Raw genomic sequence first — 21,562 nt, 5'->3', positions numbered from 1 at the left:
CCAGGGAACCCAAAGGCCTACACAATGGCTACAGGAGGCCAACGCAATCAACACCTACTCAAACCTTCAGTAGGTTAACATCAGTGGAAAAACTCCGCAATAATCTAATACTGCTGCACTTTTCAAAATCACAAAGCCCACCCCAATGGGAAGGATCGATTTCAGCAGGAGACGCGGACTGGATAATCTGGCTATAAAAAGGGGTTTCTGACGTAGTGTGGGTGGTTCTCTGCCCTCATGATCCAACAACCAGCAAGCCTCTCGACACTGAAGGAAAACCAGTGTCCGAAGACACCGAAAATAGAAGAAACAAACCACCAGAAGGCACAGTAGTGAGTATAACCTCTGGTCCCCGGAACTTCCAACTCAGTTAGGCCAGGAAAGGTGGGAGGTTGGGCATTGTACTGCTAAACCTGTGTAAAGATTTTCATTGTGTCCGTTTAGTGGGATTTAGGGGGCTTGTTTTGTTGGTGTATTGCTGTTTGTTGAGATACACCTTGTCAAATAAATTGGAAGCCTAAGTTCCTCTTGGAATCACCTTGTCTCAGTTCTATTGTATTACATCTCCTGATTGTGAGTCTTATGTCAGAACAGTGTAAGGGAAGCTAGGAGCGCCTCGAAAATGCTCAACTGTGTGTCACAGGCTAGGGAAGAAGGGGTTAGGAGTGTTTGACACTCATAGGTGCCTCACAGGCTAGGCATAAGCTGTGGGGACGCACGAGTCTCAGAACCCCCTTCATAAGCTGTGGACACAGTCTCTCCAGGTGTGCTCTTGCAGCATTCAGGGTACCTCACAGGCCAGGCATAAGCTGTGAGGGCAGAAGCCCAGAGAAAGACACCCAAGGCACAACACTCCCTGAGAACCCCTTACAGAACATGGTGACCACGGCAGGACATAAGCAAACAGGAGATGTTAATATAACAGATGAGGTGATAAGAGAGGAAACTAAAATGGAGGAGAGAATTTCCTCATACATTTTTGGCAAGGTGAATCTCACCAAACATTGGGTGCAAGCCCTCACACGGGCAAAGCGCCCAGTGGATGCTGCTGCCCAGTGGACAGCAGGAAAGGACCACAACCGCAGGGTGGAAAAAGCCATCTGGCTTATCTGCTTCACCCGCCAAGTCCGAAAGCTTGACCAGCGTGTGAAGGACTTGGAACAGAGTCTTCAGAAATCAGAGGAGCTCTCTGCTATCCGGGCTGCGGTTGGGGACAACCCGCAGGACGAATTAGCTGAGGAGCAGCAAAGGAACCGGCAGTTGGAGGAGACCTTCCGAAATAGCCGGGACTATCTTCAGTGTCAGGTCACTGAGGCCAAGGGTAGTGAGGGGTCCCTCCGGGAACAGAACTCTCGGTACACCCAGAAAATATGGGAACTAGAGAATAAATTAAAAGATGTATAGGCAGCCGATAAAGTGGCCAGTAGCAGTGAGTTTGCAGATCACGGTCCCTGCCAGGAGAGGATTAAAACGCTCACCTACGCTCTATCCCAGGCAAAGGGGATGGTCGCCCTGATAGGACCTGGAGGGTCCACAGGGGACAAAGGAGAGTATTGGGGGGTAGAGGAGAATCCAAAGGCAAGACACGCCCGACCACCTCCTGAGGCACCGGTGGTTTGTCCGGTGGGGTACCAGGAGGAGCGGGGCGCAGGTAGTAGTATACCCAGGGCTGGGGGCAGGACCAATGTGTCCCGCTCGGCAGCAGGGATGTGAGGCTCCCGCCGAGGGTCAGTTAAGGGCGGGATCAGGTGTCCAGGCACTGTCTGCTGCAGCGGGTATGGTGGGACAGCCGGAGGTAGAGGGACCAGCGCGGAAAGATCCTGAACAAGGGCGGATGTGCCCGGTCAGGCAGCGCAAGTACGGTCCTCCACAGGCAGGTGGCCAAGGTCAGAGAGCACTGGAGAGCGACTTTATTATTCCCCATGGAGTTCAATCACTCAGGGCCATGGTGGCCCATTTGGCCAAACTCACTCGCAGCGGGGACCCGTCTATCCACTTCATGGGGGTGATGCAGGCAGGGGAAATTAATGGGTGCGACAAGGAAGAGACAGCCAAGCTGCTGCTCTTCTCTCTGGACAGCAAATTGTACCAGGCCCTACCGGCAGAATGCCGGAGGGGACAGCGTACATTTACTGAGGTCCAGAGGGCCGTCCTTGAGGCTATGGGCTTCGATGACGGCAGTCCTTTCGAACGGGTCGAAAGGACAAGGCAGCTTGCAGGGGAAACCCCGCAGGCGTTTGCGGACAGGCTGTGGGCGGTATACCACGCAACCTGTGGGGAGCTCCTCGACCGGGCGAATCTTTCCGCGGTACAGACTGGCCGCTGGCTGAGGTTGCTGGTGGAAAACTGCTTGCCCCGGCTCAAGGCCAGGGCAGAACTGTGGTTCGATTCCCGGGACCCCAACCTCACTGAGGAAGCAGTGGTCAGGCAACTGGCACTGGTCCAACGGAATGGAGGAGGGGAGGAGGAGAAAACCTCCAAAGGTCGGGTAAATGAAGTAAAACCCAACTCGATTCCCAAAAGGGAATGGCACCAGGAGAGTAGCTGCTCGTCTGATAAGGAGGGAGTGTGCTACGGGTGCGGGAAAGCTGGGCATTTTAAAAGGAATTGCAGGAGCCCAGTAAAGAGATATGGGGAGAGAAGTCTTTCAGGAGCCGCCCAGAGTGGGGGAAGTGGAGCGAGCTCCTCACCATCCCTTGACCAGATAGTAGCTGCAGTGAGGACAGCGCTGGAGGGGACTGGGAAGGTAGCCACGGCAACAGGCAGGGAAGCACCAGCAACCCTGCCAGTACAGAGGCCATGACTAGCCCAGACACAGCCTGCATACCTGTTCCCACTAGAATATGACCCCTGGGGACGACCCTGGGTTAAGATGGAAGTTGAGGGTGTATTGGGTACTTACCTTTTGGACACTGGTGCTTCCAGCACGATAGTCCATTCGGAGGGCCCCGCAACCTCACCTCTATTAAACGGGTGCTGTATCAACTAGTTGGGTTCACAGGAAATGAAAAGGCTAGGTTTTTCTCAGTCCCGCTCGCAGTTCGTTTAGGAGCACTCCAAACACAATGGAAGTGCGTCCTGATGAACTGGGAGCAGGTGGGAAAAGGGATCTTGGGAGCTGATTTCATCATCGCTCGCCAGATCCTAGTAGACTTGAGGAATCACTGTCTATGGGGCACAGTGGGCACGGGAGCAGAGGGAGAAGTCATGGTTATTGATAAGAAACAGGGAAAAGGAACTCTGTGTGCAATGAAGCTAAAAGGGGGTTACGACCTGGAGGTTCTGGTCGGTAACACCCCGGCCGAGTACCGGGCCTATGTGCAAGCAAATCTTGCAGCATTTGCCACCCATAAACACGATTGTGGGAGAGTCACAGGAGTGGAGGTTAGAAAAGATGGGGATCCCATGTCCCGCCCGCAAAAGCAGTATGGCTTTCCCCGAGAGACAGAAGCAGATTTGGAGACAGCTTTAAGCTCGCTTGTCGAGCAGGGTGTTTTGAGACCCATAGCCACCCATGTCAACTCCCCACTTTGGCCGGTTAGGAAACAGGACAATTCTTGGAGGGCTACGGTGGATTATAGGGTGCTCAATAAAAACATCCCAGCTTGTGCCCCACAGTAGCGGCGGTTGCGGATCTGATAGGGGAAATCCCTGCATCCGCAACCACGTTCACAGTGTTGGACATATCCAACGGGTTCTGGTCTATCACTGTACGGAGGGAAGACCAGTCCAAGTTTGCCTTCACCTTCCGGGAACAACAGTATACATGAAGCTGCCTCCCACAGGGCTTTCATAATAGTCCCAGCATCTTTCACCAATGCATGGCGAACTGCTTAAAAGGCTTCAGCCAACCACACCAGCTGGTCCAGTATGTGGACGACCTGTTGTTGTTCACAAACAGCAGTGAGGAACACGGTCCACTGCTGGCTGAACTGCTGGTCTTACTGAAGGAAGGGGGTTTTAAAGTTAACCCCAAGAAAGCCCAGATAGGTCTAGGAGAGGTAAAATTCCTGAGCCTGACGATAAGGGCAGGAGAAAGGGCCACTGATGAGGCTAGAAGAAAAGCAATGCAGGAACTCCCTGTCCCTAGGGATGTGTCGGAGGTAAGGTCTTTCCTGGGAATCACTGGCTACTGTAGGGACTTCATCGAGGACTGTGCAGCCACTGCCACCCCTCTGCTCAGACTCCTACATAAGGGGGTTGAGTGGGAATGGGACGAGGGCTGTGAGGCAGCATTTGAGAGACCTGCAGGTAGCACCAGCCCTAGGGGAAATTGATGGGGGGGAGGAATTCTTCCTGGAGTTGGCAGCCAGTGGCGACAGCTTAAGTGCAGTGTTGCTCCAGGAGCGAAACGGTCAGCTGAGACCAGTGGTGTACTCCTCCAGGGTCATCACGGAGGTAGAAAAGGGATACTCCAATTGTGAGAGGCACTTGCTTGCCACTCACTGGGCATTAAAGAGAGCTCAGATCTTTACCGGAGTATCCCCCATTACACTCCTCACCCATCATACCCTGACACAGATGCTGTTGGACGGGAGGATTAAGGACGGGACAGTGAGCAGTGCTAGGATCACTCGCTGGACCCTCCTCCTCTCCCAAATGACTTTAAAGGTCAAGGGCCTCTGCGAGCCCAGGCTCGCAGCAAATTTAATCTATCCAGGGCAGCCGCATAGATGCTCTGTGGAGGGGGTATGGGACATAAACTTTGGATTTCGGGCAGGGATACACCCCACAGGCCGCGAGATCTACGTTGATGGCTCCAGTTCAGTGTCCACGGGTACAAGACTCACGGGCTGCGGAGTTTGGGATCCCAAGGCAGGAATTGCCTTGGCTCTTAAACTCCCATGCACCCTGAGCGCCCAGCAGACGGAACTCTCGGCGGTGATGTATGTGGTCACACACCCCGAGGAATTCCCTACCCCATACACGATTTGCTCGGACAGCCTGTTCACTTGCAATTCGTGTACAGAGTATCTGCCGATTTGGTCACGCCGGGGGTACACCTCTTACACAGCTCCACTTCCCTGTCCACTCCCCATAACCCTTCACTCCCTTATCGTTCAAAAATCTGTCTATCTCCACCTTAAATATATTCAATGACCCAGCCTCCACAGCTCTCTGGGGCAGAGAGTTCCACAGATTTACAACCCTCTGAGAGAAGAAATTCCTCCTCATCTCAGTTTTAAATGGGCGGCCCCTTATTCTGAGACTATGTCCCCAAGTTTTATTTTCCCCTAAGCATAGAGAGAGAGAAGTCGAGAGAGAGAGAGAGACAGAGAGAGAAGTCGAGAGAGAGAGAGAGGTCGAGAGAAGATGGGACCTGAGCACAATAATCTCGGCCGACACTCCCAGTGCAGTGCTGAGGGAGCAAGGCGTTGTCAGAGGTCCCATCTTTTGGGTGAGATGTTAAAGTCTGCCCTCTCAAGGGGACATAAAAGATCCCACGGCACCATTTTGAAGAACAGCAGGGGCGTTCTCCCTGATGTCCCAGCCAATATTTATCCCTCAACCAACATCACTAAAACAAGTGTTGTTTGTGGGAGCTTGCTGTGCATAAATGGTTGCCACGTGTCCTACATCATCATCATCATAGGCACTCCCTCCTATCGAGGATGACTTGCTTCCACGCCGAAAAAAGGATGAGTTCACAGGTGTTTCAATGAAGGACCTAATATTCCAGATCTCGAACTACACCCTGAAGGGTGGAAGATGCCTGTGCGTGGATTTTTTTAACGTGTGGTGGCCGTTGCACACCAGCCACCACACGGGCTCGACAGAGCTAGGTCTTAGTCCAGTGGCAAGGGTTAACCAGGACGACTGGAGACCTGCTCTGCTGCACGGACCTAGTGCGCACACATATCGCAGTGTGGGCTGGCCCGTGCTGCCCCTGGGCTCTCGACTCTCCTGGGCCCCGAACTCACGCCTCTCCTGGGCCCCGATCACGTCCCTCTGCAATCTCTCGCCGCTCCTTCGCCCCGACCTCTCTGCTCCTGCTGTACCTGCCCACACTACAGTCAGCCGTCGCCCTCCTGCAGCAGCACGCACTGCTCCCTGCAGTGGCATGCCTCCGCACGCTGCTCCCTCTAATGGCCCTACACAAGCATGTGTCCTACATTACAACAGGGACTACACTTCAAAACTACTCCATTAGCTGGAAAATGAATTGGGACGTCCTGAGGTCATGAAAGGGGCAACTATAAATGCAAGTTCTTTTCTTCCTCATTTATCCGGTATTCTCTCCATCCTTGTTCCCCACCTCAGCTTTGCTGGGCCTTCATACAAACACTTTCTCCAGAACAAACCCGAGACTAAGTCACCTTACTGTGACTCGGCCTGGCCTCAGCCATGGGATTGTCATTGCACAGCCTCCTCTCTGAGGACCAAGATTGGCCAATAATGGAGGGGCCATTAGCCACAGTGCACCACAGGAAAGGCCATGGGTGCAATATGTGGCAGGGTGCACTGTGGGAGGACAGGCCCTGTGTGACGGTGCGAGATACAATGCACATTATACACTGTAGCTCAACACACCTCACCACTCAGCAAGCCCAGTCCCAGGGGTCCAGTGTATCTCCCGCACTCTCCGCCCCACCATTGGTGGCCGTGCCTTCAGCGCTGTGGAACTCCCTCCCTGAACCTCTCCACTCCTCTCACCTTCTTTCAGGCCCTCTTTGAAACCTACCTCTTTGCCCAAGCTTTTGGCAATCTGTCCTAATGTCTCCCTGCGTGGCTCGGTGTTAAATTACGCTCCTGTGAAGCGCCATGGGACGCTTTACTGTGTTACAGGCGCTATATAAATGCAAGTGGTTTCTGTTGTTGGATGAGCCCATGCTCACCAACAGGGGGCACCTGTGTGGGGCTTTTAACTGTAGCTTTCACTGCCTCAATGCTCAGTATGGGAGGAGAGATGGACAGGATGATCCCTGACCATCGTGGGCCGTCCCAGCATTCTCTCCCCCAGCGGCCCAGTAATCGGCAGGCCCCTGCAACGCGCCCGGTTTTAGAGCCCTCGGCCAATTCCGGGGGATAAAGGGTGAGGATTCTGCTCAGGCTCTCCTCTGGTGATGCAACAGGTCCAGGAGATCAGAGTGAGTGTGATGTACAGACTCAATGTCCCACCTACTGTCTGATTTACTAAGTGTATAGAATTGTGGGCTTTCTTATCGAGTGAACAGGGAGAACCTTTCCACTGGCAGGGGCGTCAGTAACCCGGGGACACAGACTGAATCATTGACAAAACGGTCAGGGGGGAGAATTTATTTTACGCCGCGAGTTTTGTGATCAGGAACGAGCTGCCTGAAAGGGAGCTGGAAGCAGATTCACTAATAACTTTCAAAAGTACTTGGATAAATACTTGAAGGGGATCAATTTGCAGGTCCATGGGCAACGTTTTGGTTTATAACGCTGCTGTGAAGCGCCTTGGAACGTTTCACTATTTTAAAGGCGCTATATAAATGCAGGCTGTTGTAACAGCAGGGGAGTGGGACAAATTGGATCGCTCTTCCAAAGAGCCGGCAAAAAGAAAGGCCGAATGGCCTCCTTGTGCGCTGTGTGATTGTATGTACGCAGTGATATCAGTCTGAATGGGGAGTTTGTCCTGCTCCTGTGTGAACTGTCGCAGCAAATCCGCACTCACCACTCGAGCCGAAAGCGGGTACCAATAGCACTGTGTGTGGGAAAAACTCCCACATTGAAGCACAGTCCATGCTAGATGGTCATCACCATCATAGGTCCTCCCTCGAACCAGGATGACTTGCTTCCACATGGGTTCACAGATGTTTCAATGACGGACCCGATGTTCCAGTCCTGAACTCCAATTGAGGGGGTGGAAGATGCCTGTGCGTGGATTTTTTTAACCTGTGGTGACCGTTGCACATCAGCCACCACACGGGCTCGACAGAGCTCGGCCTCTATCCAGTGGCAAGGGTTAACCAGAACGCCTGGAGACCTGCTCTGCTGCATGGACCTAGTTAGATATCTGACAGGCATGGCCCCTCGCTCCCTCAGCCCTATCGTGTTCAGGTAGACGGTCCTCACCCACACTGTCAGGGCCCCTTCATTGCTTTAAATACTTCAGTGAGCGCACCCCACAGTCTGGGCCTGCGGGGACATGCTCTGCTTGTATTGCAGTATTACTGATGGTGCTGGCTCACACTGAGTCTCCGCAACAGCTTGTTAATTTAATGGGCAGCTTTGTGCTTGACAGATTGTTGGTGTTCCGTTGATCTAATTAGCAATTAGTAAGTGGAGGAGCGGTGCGATTTCACCTGGAATTGCTGGGCTGTTAGCGTTAGGCTCCCACTCTCAGTCACTCTCCTGTTCTCTGCTTCATCAAACCATAAACACCAGATAGTGATATGTGAGGATCAACTGACTGCTCACAGCACTGCCCACACACCTCTGCCTCCCAGTTGAATGTGGCTTCCACACAAAAAAACAATCGCTTTTGTTTTCAATTATACATAAGAACATAAGAAATAGGAACAGGGGTAGGCCATACGGCCCCTCGAGCCTGCTCCGCCATTTAATATGATCATGGACTCAGCTCCACTTCCCTGCCCGTTCCCCATAACCCTTTATTCCCTTATCGGTTAAGAAACTGTCTCTCTTCCTCTGTTTTGTTTTGCTTTTTTCTTGCTTGCTTCCTGCCTCCCATTCTCTCTCCCTCTCTGTCACTCTTGCTCTCACACTCTCTCTCTCTCTCTCTCTCTATCACTCGCTCTGTCGCTCGCCCTCTCTTGCTGTCTCTCACTTATTTAATCTCGTTCTCTCTTATTCTCTCTCTCTCTTGCTCACTTTTGGTACGCTCATAATAAAGGATGAAGCTGAGTGCTGTGTAATGAGCAAGTGTGACCTTAGCTCCTTTAATGAGACTCCAGAGTGCAGGTACCTCGTGGGTGGCCTGCTTATATACTGTGCTCCCAAGGGATGCTGGGATCCCTTGAGATTCCAGCAGGTGGACCCTCTGGTGGTGGTGTAATACAAGTTACAAGGGGTTAAATACATAACATCACTCCCCCGTGAAGTTAACAGTACACTTATTTACAAGGTGAGACGATCTGGGGCTTTTCGCTTCCTTGTCGATCGTCTCGGTACAAATGCGGGTGTGGGTGGGTTGGTCAGTTCTTCACTGGGCTGCTGGGCAGCCGGCCTTGCCGGGCTGCTGGGGATGGTGAGTTCGGCTTTGTGGTCAACCATGATGTCGGTTGTCACATGTATGTGTGTTGGAGGGTCAAAGTTGGTGGTGTCTTCTTCAGTTTGTTCGTAGCTGTTGGTGAACCGCAATTTGATTTGGTTCAAATGTTTTCTGTACGTTTGTCCATTGGCCAATTTGACCTGAAACACCCTACTCCCCTCTGGCTGTGACTGTGCCAACGAGCCATTTGGGACCATGTCCATAATTGAGCACAAACACAGGATCATTGATCTCAATATCGCGTGACAAATTTGCGCAGTCATGGTACACATTTTGTTGATGCCGCTTGCCCTCCACGTGATCATGGAGATCAGGGTGGACAAGAGAGATTCTTGTTTTTAGCACCCCTTTCATGAGCAGCTCGGCTGGGGGAACCCCGGTGAGCGAGTGGGGTCTGGTGCGGTAGCTGAGCAGGACTCGGGACAGGCGGGTCTGCAGGAAGCCTTCCGACACTCGTTTCAAGCTTTGCTTGATGGTCTGGATTGCCCGTTCTGCCTGGCCGTTGGATGCGGGCTTGAACGGGACAGATGTGATGTGTTTCATCCCATTGCGCGTCAATGAATTCCTTGAAGTCAGCACTGGTGAAACACGGCCCATTGTCGCTGACTAGGACATCAGGCAGGCTGTGTGTGGCAAACATGGCTCGTAGGCTTTCAATAGTGGCCATCGACGTGCTTACAGACATTATCGCACATTCAATCCATTTTGAGTAAGCGTCCACGACAACTAAGAACATTTTGCCTAGGAATGGGCCCGCATAATCCACGTGGATCCTTGACCACGGTTTGGAGGGCCACAACCACAAACTTAGTGGTGCCTCCCTGGGTGCATTGCTCAGCTGAGAGCAAGTGTTGCACTGGCACACACATGACTTTAAATCTGAGTCGATGCTGGGCCACCACACATGGAATCTGGCTATGGCTTTCATCATTACAATGCCTGGGTGGGTGCTGTGCAGTTCACAAATGAACGTATCTCTGCCTTTCTTGGGCAAGGCCACGCGATTGCCCCACAACAGACAGTCCGCCTGCAGGGACATTTCGTCTTTGCACCTGTGGAGTGGCTTAATCAGCAACTGCATCTCTGCTTGGACACTGGACCAGCTCCCATGGAGGACACAGTTTTTTACCAAGGACAGTAAAGGATCCTGGCTGGTCCAGGTCCTGATCTGGTGGACCGTAACGGGGGACTTTTCATTCTCGAATGCCTCCATGACCATGAGCAAGTCTGCTGGCTGTGCCATTTCCACCCCGGTGGCGGGCAATGGTAGCCGACTGAGAGCATCAGCGCAGCTCTCTGTGCCCGGTCTGTGACGGGTTACATAGTTGTATGCAGACAGCGTGAGCGCCCATCTTTGGATGCGGGCAGAGGCATTGGTTTTAATCCCTTTGCTCTCAGAGAATAGCGATATGAGCGGCTTGTGGTCAGTTTCAAAGCTCAAACTTGAGGCCAAATAAGTACAGGTGCATTTTTTTTACCCCGTAGATGCACACCAGAGCCTCTTTTTCAACCATGCTGTAGGCCCTTTTGGCTTTGGACAAACTCCTGGACGCATACACGACCAGTTGCAAAATCCCCGATTCGTTAGCCTGTAGTAACAGACACCTGACCCCGTATGACCTCGCATCGCATGCTAACATTGATCGTTTACAAGGGTTATACAGGACAAGCAGTTTGTTTGAACACAACAGATTTCTGGCTTTCTGAAAGGCAGCCACTTGTGAATTCCCCCATACCCAGTCGTCTCCCTTGCGCAGTAGCGCATGTAGGGGTTCTAGCAGGGTGCTTAACCCAGGTAGTAAATTACCGAAATAGTTAAGGAGTCCCAGGAATGACCGTAGCTCCGTCACGTGCTGTGGTCTCAGTGCGTTCTCGATGGTCTCCGCCTTGGCATCGGTGGGTCTGATGCCGTCTGCTGCGATTCTTCTTCCCAAGAACTCAAACTCCTGCTCCAGGAAAACACACTTCGAGCATTTCAACCTGAGCCCACGCGATCCAACCGACTAAGAACCTTTTCCCGGTTCCTTAAATGCACAATGGTGTCCTGACCTGTAACCAGTATGTCGTCCTGGAAAACCACGGTGCGAGGAACCGACTTTAGCAGGGTCTCCATATTCCGTTGGAAGATTGCCGAGGCCGACCGAATCCCGAACGGGCACCTGTTATAGATGAACAGACCTTTGTGCATGTTGATGCAGGTGAGGCCTTTCAAAGACTCCTTCAGCTCCTGTGTCATGCAGGCCGAGGTCAGGCACAGCTTGGTGAATGTCTTCCCTCCAGCCAGGGTCGTAAATAGGTCATCTGCCCTGGGTAGCGGGTACTGGTCCTGTAGCGAAAAACGGTTAATCGTTACTTTAGAATCCCCACAAATTCTAACCGTGCCGTCCTCTTTAAGTACCGGGACAATCGGACGAGCACAGTCCTTGAATTCCACCGGCACGATGATGCCTTCTTGCTGCAGCTGTCCAGTTCAATTTCCACTTTTTCACGCATCATGTATGGTACCGCCCATGCCTTGTGGTGGATGGGTCGCTTACCAGGAACCAAATGGATCTGCACTTTCGCCCCCGAGAAGCTTCCAATGCCTGGCTCAAACAACGATGGGAACTTGCTCAGAACCTGGGTACATGTGGTGTCGTCGACGGACGAAAGTGCTCGGATATCGTCCTGGTTCCAGCGGATTTTTCCCAGCCAGCTTCTGCCAAACAGTGTGGGGCCATCCCCTAGCACAATCCACAGCGGGAGTTCGCGTGCTGCTCCGTCATAGGAGACTTTGACTTCTGCACTGCCAATTACAGGGATTAGTTCCTTGGTGTAAGTCCTTAATTTGGTGTGAATGGGACTGAGCTTGGGCCTGTGTGCCTTTTTGCCCCACAACCTGTCGAAGGCCTTTTTGCTCATTATGGACTGACTCTCACCCGTGTCCAGTTCCATCGATACTGGAATTCTGTTCGGTTCAACCTTCAACATTATTGGTGGACATTTCATAGTGAATGTGTCTACCCCGTACACTTCTGCTTCCTCGGTACGAGTCTCCAATTCAGCCTGATCCACAGTGAATCGATTTTCCTCTGCAATGTTGTGGTTTGCAGGGTTTGCAGCTTGCCTGCAAATTCGCTGGAGGTGTCCCATTGTTCTGCAGCCTTTGCACGCATAGTGCTTGAAGCGGCATTGATGGGGCCGATGATCACCTCCACAGCGCCAACAAGGTGTTAACTGCCTCGCATTAACAATTGATGACGGACTCTGGGTCATCTGAGTTCGTGCAGCAGCAGCCGGCGTGTACGTTCTGCCAAGTATATTTGTGCTCGAAACCGACGTTACTTTATGCACAGTACTGGCCGAAACTTCTTTGTTCTGCAAAATCTGCTTGGTGTTGTTGCTGTTGGACATAAATGCCTGGGTTATCGTTATGGCTTTACTTAGATTTGAAGTTTCTACAGTCAACAGTTTGCAAAGGATTGTCTCATGTCCAATGCCTAGTACAAAAAAGTCTCTGAGCATTTGTTCTAGGAATCCCTCAAATTCACAATGTCCTGCGAGGCGCCTTAGTTCGGCGACATAGCTCGCCACTTCCTGGCCCTCCAACCGTTGACACGAATAGAACCAATATCTCACCATCAAAATGCTTTCCTTAGGATTTAGGTGCTCTCAGGCTAGCGTACACAATTCTTCATAGGATTTCTCTGTTGGTTTTGCCGGGGCCAGGAGATTCTTCATGAGGCCATAAGTTGTTGCCCCACAGACGGTAAGGAGGATCGCCCTTCGTTTGGCAGCGTTCTCGTCCCCTTCCAGCTCATTGACCACAAAGTATTGCTCGAGTCACTCCACGAAGGCCCCCCAATCGTCCCCTTTTGAGAACTTCTCCAGGATACCGACTGTTCTTTGCATTTCTGCGCGGTTGTTCGTAACTTCGTTGCCAGTTGTTATGCTCATAATAAAGGGTGGCACTGAGTACTGTGTACAATGAGCAAGTGTGACCTTAGCTCCTTTAATAAGACTCCAGAGTGCAGGTACCTCGTGGGTGGCCTGCTTCTATATCGTGCTCCCAAGGGATGCTGGGTCCCTTGGGACTCCAACAGGTAGGCCCTCTGGTGGTGGTGGTGTAATACAGGTTACAAGGGGTTAAATACATATCAACTTTCACTCTCTCTCTCTCTCGCGCTCTTTCTCCGTCTCTCTCGCTCTCTCTTATTCTCTCTCTCTCTCTCTCTCCCGCTCGGTTATGTACACCCCAATCATCACGTTATCTTTTTTCTCTGTTTTGCGATCTGACTTATCTTCCAGATCGATGGCACCCTCACTTTTTCTAACCACTTCCAGATCTGTCATGAAAGGGTGGGTGGGGGGGCGGTGGGGGTGGGGGGGGGGGGGCAGTACCTGACAAGAGGGAACCGTTTACTCTATCAGCGAGCATGGGATCTCGGAACGGAAGCTGGGTGGTCAGAATAGGATCGAGAGAGCACGAGGTGGGTCTCGTGGATACAATGAGCTCGGAAAGGGCATGAGGGGAGAGAGGAGAGAAACAAACACAAGATGTGAGATCAGGGTTGGGGTAGGGATGAGCCTCAGATGAAGTTTGGCCCGGTAGGCTAGGGGAAGGAAGGGAACTGACAGAGACAACTGAACGGATGGTCTCAATCTAAGAGACACAGAAGTCCATGAGCTCCTCACACTTATTGTTGGAGATGAGGGTGGAGGAAGTGGGGAGAGGGGTTTAAGAAGATAGTTCGAGTGGAGAAGAGAAGCCGGGGGTTACCGCATTCAGGATGATCCTGGAACAGTGAGCAGTTTGGGCAGAGGAGAGCACGACCCAATAGTGCTTTATGTAGTCCAGCCAGAACTGCTGGTGAATGGCGAAACCAGTTGTCCGCCACAAACGTTGAAATCTGCATCCTTGGATTAAGGGAGTGGGGATGAGGGCCGTACCAGGGGGAATGGCCAGGGTGAGAGAGAGCAAGGGCTTTATCAGGGTGCGATTGAGCAGATCGGGAGCTGTAGAAATGCTGTGGTGGATGCGGGCCAAAGGCTGGGGAGCAGGGAAGGTGAAAGTTCTGTTCTAAGTGACCTGGAATAAAGCTCCTTCGACACCGGCCCATCAAACACAGAAACAAGGGAGGGTGAGAGGCAGGAGGTCCTCAACGGGGTCAGAACTGAATAAAACGGAGGCGACACAAGTTAGATCAGTAGTGACATTTCTTTGGTTACCGAGAATTCCTCACACTCAAAATGTGGAGACAACAGGGTGCCAGGAATGGGAGAAACACCCTTTCCTGTGCTGTAAGTCTGTCCGTGTATCGAACCCTTAATAGCGCATTGAGAGTCATTTTGCTCTTCTCCCCGCTGACCCCTAACCTCCCTCCTGTCATGTAAGTATGCTTGGGGTTACTAGCCACCAGGTGGCGCGACTATCGGAGGTCATTGGGCTGTACGCACGTGTGTGCGGCCCAGGTATAAAAGGCCAGACATCATGTAACATAACCACTTTGGGCCCGAATAAAGTAGAGCCAGGTTTGTACCTGTGTTAGTTTACAGTATTCAGTCTATCGAGTTATTACATACATAACATTTGGCGACGAGGTAACTTAAAAACCTTTGCATGCAAAAATGAGCACAATTGAAATTCTGGAGAGATTCGTGGAGGGAGAGGACTGGGCAGATTTTGTAGCTCGCCTGGACCAGTACTTCGTGGCCAACAAATTGGAAGAACCCACTGATGCAGTTAGGTGCAGGGCGGTTGTCCTCACGGTTTGCGGTCCGAAAATCTATGGACTCAAAGAATCTCCTCTCACCTGCAAATCCAACGGACAAGGACTATGAGGAATTGTGTGCTCGGTACGTGACCATCTCAAACCAGAAGAAGGCATGATATCGATTCTACACGCAGGTTCGTTCTAAGGGCCAGGATGTGTTGGAATTCATTGCCGACCTAAGGCGTCTAACTGGACCGTGTAAGTTAGAAAATGCGGAGGGAGACATGCTGCGGGACTTATTTGTAATCGGCATCACCTTGTGGTGATCCTGCGTAAGCTACTGGTGGCGGAGACGCTGGATTTGAGCAAGGCCATCATGATGACGATTGACAAAAACTTAAAGCGGGTATCACCGAAAAATCGGAACTTGGCAAGTACAGTAAGCAAGATTGTATCGTCATTTGGCAGAGCTGCATATGGCAGGGCCTACTCGACTATGTATGCAAAACCTGTAGCTGCCCAAAGACCGCCAGCGGGAATTTCACCGTGTTGGCGTTGTGAGGGCAATCATCGGCCTCATCAGTGTCAGCTTAAACAGTACATTTGTAAAGGCTGTTCGAGACTGGGGCATTTCCAGCGCATGTGTCTGCAACTGAGCAAGCATGCTGCGACACACCATGTGGAGGATGATGACCAGTATAGCACGGATCCGGATATGCAATCCGAGATACCAGAGGAGGAAGTATATGGACTGTATTCGTTCCTAACAAAGAGCCAACCGATAATGATTAATGTGAAACTTAATGGTATGCCGGTACCGATGGAATTAGACATGGGTGCGAGTCAATCAATAAGGAGCCAGAGGACATTCGACAAGCTGTGGGACACTAAGGCTGTGAGACCTAAGCTGAGTCCAGTCAATGCCAAGTTGCGTACGTAGACTAAGGAACTCACAACGGTGATTGTCAGTGCAGTAGTCAAGATGTCGTATGATGGTGCGGTTCATGATTTACCATTATGGATTGTTCCAGGCAATGGTCCAACGCTGTTCGACAAGAATTGGCTCGTGAAAATCAAATGGAATTGGAACAATATCAAAGCGTTGTCGTCGGAGGATGATACTCCTTGTGCTCAAGTGCTGAGCAAGTTCCCCTCGCTGTTTGAACCAGGCAATTTCACGGGAGCCAAGGTGGACTCGGATACAAGACCTGTCCATCATAAAGCTCAGGCGCTTCCGTACATGATGAGGGAGAAGGTCGAAATCGAACTGGACAGACTCCAGCGTGAAGGGATCATACCACCGGTCGAATTTAATGAATGGGCCAGCCCCATTGTTTCTGTGTTGAAGAATGATGGCACGTCAGGATTTGTGGAGACTACAAGGTTATGATCAACCGAGTTTCGAAACAGGATCAATACCCATTACTGAAAGCAGATGACCTGTTTGCAACGCTAGCCGGGGGAAAGTCATTCACAAAACTGGATCTGACATCGGCCCACATGACACAGGTGCTGGTCGAGACGTCGAAGAAACTTACATGTATCAACACTCATAAAGGACTGTTTATCTACAACAGGTGTCCTTTCGGAATTTGCTCGAGAGGAACATGGAGAGTCTATTGAAGTCTGTCCCTAGAATCGTCATGTTCAAAGATGACATCCAGGTCACAGGTTGTGACACCGCCGAACATGTGAACAACCTGGAAGAGGTTTTACATCGTCTGGACAAAGTGGGACTCAGACTGAAACGTTCAAAGTGCGTCTTCATGGCACCGGAAGTCGAATTCCTGGGGAGGAAAATTGCTGCTGATGGCATCAGGCCTACGGACTCGAAAACCAAGGCCATCAAAAATGCACCCAAGCCTCAGAATGTGACGGAGCTGCGTTCGTTCCTTGGTCTACTTAACTACTTCGTTAGTTTCCTACCTAGATCGAGCATTTCATTAGAGCCACTGCACATGCTGCTAAGAAAAGGTGACAACTGGGTTTGGGGTGCGTCTCAAGATAGAGAAAGCTACTAATCTGCTTTGCTCTAACAAGCTGCTGGTACATTATGATCCGTGTAAGTGTCTAGTATTGGCCTGTGATGCTTCATCATATAGAGTTGGTTGCGTATGCCAACAAGCTAATGAGTCGGGTAAACTACAACCTGTTGCGTATGCTTCTAAAAGTTTGTCAAAGGCGGAAAGAGCCTACAGCATGGTAGAAAAACAAGCATTAGCCTGTGTCTATGGGGTTAGAAAGATGCATCAGTACCTGTTTGGTCTTCAGTTTGAACTGGAAACAGATCACAAGCCACTCATTTCATTGTTTTCAGAAAACAAAGGTATCAATACCAATGCATCATCCTGCATCCAGAGGTGGGCGCTGACATTATCTGCCTATGATGATGTCATTCGCCATAGACCTGGCACTGAGAATTGTGCCAATGCACTGAGCCGTCTGCCGTTGGCCAGACTGGAGGTGGAGACGTCACAACCTGCAGACCTACTGTTAGTTATGGATGTTTTTGAGAGTGAAGGAACCCCTGTCACGGCTCAACAAGTTAAGACCTGGACCAGCCAGGACCCGATATTATCGGTTATGAAACGTTGTGTCCTTAGTGGTGATTGGTCTGCCATACCCAAGCAAATGGGTGATGAGACCAAGCCTTATAGCCGTTGCAAAGACGAACTATCCATTCAGTCAGATTGTTTACTGTGGGGTAATCGTGTTGTTATGCCTAATGAAGGCAGAGAAAAATTTGTACATGATCTACATAGCACGCATCCTGGTATTGTCATGATGAAAGCCATTGCCAGGTCTCATGTATGGTGGCCTGGAATTGACTCTGACCTGGAATCGTGTGTGCATCAGTGCAACACTTGCAAGCAGCTAAGTAAAGCACCAGCGGAATCGTCGCTGAGTCTGTGGTCGTGGCCATCTAAACCGTAGTCCAGGATCCACATCGACTTTGCAGGTCCCTCCTGGGAAAGATGTTTTTAGTTGTGGTGGATGCATATTCCAAGTGGATAGAGTGTATAATCATGTCATCCAGTACATCCACAGCTACCATTGAGAGCCTTCGTGTCATGTTTGCCACTCATGGTCTGCCCGACATCATTGTAAACAACAATGGACATTGCTTCACTAGTCTGGAGTTTCAAGAGTTCATGAAAGTCAATGGTATAAAACATGTGAGGTCAGCACTATTCAAACCCGCATCCAATGGTCAAGCAGAGCGTGCGGTCCAAACCATCAAGCAGAGTATGAAACGTGTAACTCAAGGTTCACTGCAGACTCGCGTATCATGCATATTGCTTAGTTACAGGACAAGACCCCACATGCTATCTGGGGTCCCCCCTGCTGAACTATTGATGGAGAGGTCTTAAGACCAAGCTCTCTCTTGTCCACCCTGACTTGAACTATCTTGTTGAATACAGACGTCAAAGTCAGCAGTGGTATCATGATCGCGCTGCTGTATCATGTGACATTTCTGTTAACGATCCTGTGTATGCACTAAATTATGCTCAAGGTCCCAAGTGGCTCTGTTACAGCCAAGGAGGGTAACAGAGTGTTTATCGTCAAGCTCAAGAATGGGCAAACATGCAGGAAACATGTTGATCAGATAAAGCTGCGACACACGAATAAACCGGAACAGTCTGAGGAAGACACAATCAGTGACCAACCAACCTATCCTCAGTCATCAGAGGACTCCTCTGTCATCAATAAATCTGGACTTTCAATCACTGACATGGTCAATGAAACTGGACTTTCAATCCCTGACATGGTCATTGCCACTCCCATCAGATCGGCTACCCAGCCCCCAGTCATAACAGACTCAGAACGCTCGCCCAAGGCTGGAGTTGAACTGAGACGATCAACTCGGGAGCGGAAAGCCCCGGACCATCTCAATTTGTAAAAAGTTGTTACTAATATCTTAAAGGGTGATATTGTCATGTATGTATGCTTAGGGTTACTAGCCACCAGAGGGCGCCACTGTCGGAGGTCATTAGGCTGTACGCACGTGTGCGTGGCCCAGGTATAAAAGGCAAGCCATTTTGTAATGTAATCACTTTGGGCCCTAATAAAGCAGAGGCAGGTTTGTACCTGGGTTAGTTTACAGTATTCAGTCTATCGAGTTATTACATACATAACACCTCCCCTCGCTCCTCCCCACTGACCCCTAACCTCCCTCCTCTTCCCTCACTCCTCCCCGCTGACCCCTAACCTCCCTCCCCTCCCCTTCCCTCGCTCCTTCTCTCTGCCCCCCTTGTGTCGACACCGAAGCCTGCGGCCTACCCTTGCTCTATTTTCTGCTCTCTCTCCCCAGCATCTCTTCCTCGTGCGCCAGCACATGGCGGTCGGCCAGAAGCAGCTGGGAGAATTCGGCTGCTCCCTGAAACAATACCTGAAGGATGTGGCAGTACAGCGAGACTGCTTCCAGTGAGTGCAACCAGCCAGAGATTGGCCTTGTTTGACGCGCTGCGCTTTCCCCCCAGTCCATGGCCCACCATTGCAGGCACGAAGGTCAGTCGCCAGGGGCCGGTCGGGTCAACCAGCATGTAACGACGAGACGACAGCCAGCTCAGGTTTTTAATTGTAGATTGCAAGGACAAGGGATGCTGAGGGAGGCGAGGAGTTTGAGGGGTTTGAGTTTGGGGGTCGGCGGGCGGGGGGGGCGGCGGGGAGGGGAAGGGTATCAAGGGCTCTGAAGCAGAGGCAGGTAAATGGAGCTGAGGTACGGATCAGCCTTGATTTAAGTGAATGGAGGAACATGCTCGACTGTTTCTATTAAAGAATGAGCCAGGGCCTAGTTTGGGGGCTGGGGCAGGAAGGCAAGTGGCCCAGGGGAGCCAGCCTGAGGCCTAGGCCATTGCAGCAACCAAGCCTCAGGTTAACCTTGCCAAGCGGACTCCCGCCAGCAGCTGTTGGCTGGGAGCTGGATGTCGGGCATCAGGAGGTTGTGGGAAGGGTCCCGGGCACCAGGGTAAGGTGTCGGGAGAGGGTGTGAAACCCAGGCTGGGGAGGCCCACAGTCTCCCTGTCAGGTCGGGAGAGGCTCGTGCTGTCCAGCTAGGCCCAAAGGGAGACCGGAAACACATGGACTGACTCGGGCCTCCTGTGACCCGCGATCCTGTCGGCCCACGGGAAGTTTGGGGCAGCCAACCCCGCTTGCAAAAGCGTCGGGGTCCAAATAAAGTCAGCGGGCCCCGACATTTTCAATCGCCCCCTCAACGCGACAAAAACCCTGGAGTTAAAATGGAATCAATAACGACCGTCCCCAATACCGACCGTTCCCAATACCGACTGTTCCCAATACCGACCGTTCCCCAATACCGACTGTTCCCAATATCGACCGTTCCCCAATACCGACTGTTCCCAATATTGACCGTTCCCATACCGACCGTTCCCCATACCGATCGTCCCCAATACCGACCGTTTCCCATACCGACCGTTCCCAATACCGACCGTCCCCATACCGACCGTCCCCATACCGACCGTTCCCAATACCGACTGTTCCCAATACCGACCGTTCCCATAACGACCGTTCCCCATACCGACCGTCCCCATACCGACCGTCCCCATACCGACTGTTCCCAATACCGACTGTTCCCAATACCGACTGTTCCCAATAACGACCGTCCCCAATACCGACCGTTCCCCAATACCGACCGTTCCCCAATACTGACCGTTCCCCAATACCGACCGTCCCCAATACCAACCGTTCCCCAATACCGACCGTCCCCAATACCGACCGTTCCCCAATACTGACCGTTCCCAAATAGCGACCGTCACCAATACCGACCGTTCCTCAATACCGGCCGTTCCCCAATACTGACTGCTCCCCAATACTGACTGTTCCCCAATACCGACCGTCCCCAATACCGACCGTTCCCCAATACTGACTGTTCCCCAATACCGACCGTCCCCAATACCGACCGTTCGCAATACCGACCATTCCCCATACCGACCGTTCCCCAATACTGACTGTTCCCCAATACCGACCGTCCCCAATACCGACCGTTCCCCAATACCGACCGTTCCCCAATACCGACCATTCCCCAATACCGACCGTCTCCCAATAACGACCGTTCCCCAATATCGACCGTCCCCCATACCGACTGTCCCCCATACCGACCGTCCCCATACCGACCGTCCCCCATACCGACCGTCCCCCATACCGACCATTCCCCATACCGACCATTCCCCATAACGACCGTTCCCCAATACCGACCGTCCCCCATACCGACCATTCCCCATAACGACCGTTCCCCAATACCGACCGTCCCCCATACCGACCATTCCCCATAATGACCGTTTCCCATACCGACCATCCCCAATACCGACCATCCCCAATACCGACCATTCCCCATACCGACCATCCCCAATACCGACCATCCCCAATACCGACCATTCCCCATACCGACCGTTCCCCCATACCGACCGTCCCCATACCGACCGTTCCCCAATACCGACCGTCCCCCATACCGACCGTCCCCATACCGACCGTTCCCCAATACCGACCGTCCCCCATACCGACCGTCCCCATACTGACCGTCCCCAATACCGACCGTCCCCCATACCGACCGTTCCCATACCGACCGTTCCGTAATACCGACCGTCCCCAATACCGACCGTTCCCCAATACCGACCGTCCCCCATACCGACCGTCCCCCAATACCGACCGTCCC

The 21,562-nt window shown here is 51.8% G+C and overlaps 1 protein-coding gene across 1 annotated transcript in view; it reads left to right on the top strand.

Moving 5' to 3' along the window:
- The window catches only part of necab2 (N-terminal EF-hand calcium binding protein 2), a 259,363-nt gene that overhangs the window by 130,777 nt on the left and 107,024 nt on the right, over positions 1–21,562 (top strand). Inside the window, exon 8 of the mRNA XM_070896707.1 lies at positions 19,202–19,314. Within this exon, the coding sequence (XP_070752808.1) occupies positions 19,202–19,314 (113 nt within the window). The remainder of the gene's footprint in view (positions 1–19,201; positions 19,315–21,562) is intronic.

Source organism: Pristiophorus japonicus, chromosome 13, assembly GCF_044704955.1.
Source record: "Pristiophorus japonicus isolate sPriJap1 chromosome 13, sPriJap1.hap1, whole genome shotgun sequence".
In the NCBI taxonomy this organism is placed as follows: domain Eukaryota; kingdom Metazoa; phylum Chordata; class Chondrichthyes; family Pristiophoridae; genus Pristiophorus; species Pristiophorus japonicus.
Note: the sequence above shows the minus strand (reverse complement) of the source record. Positions and strands in the feature narration are given on the sequence as shown.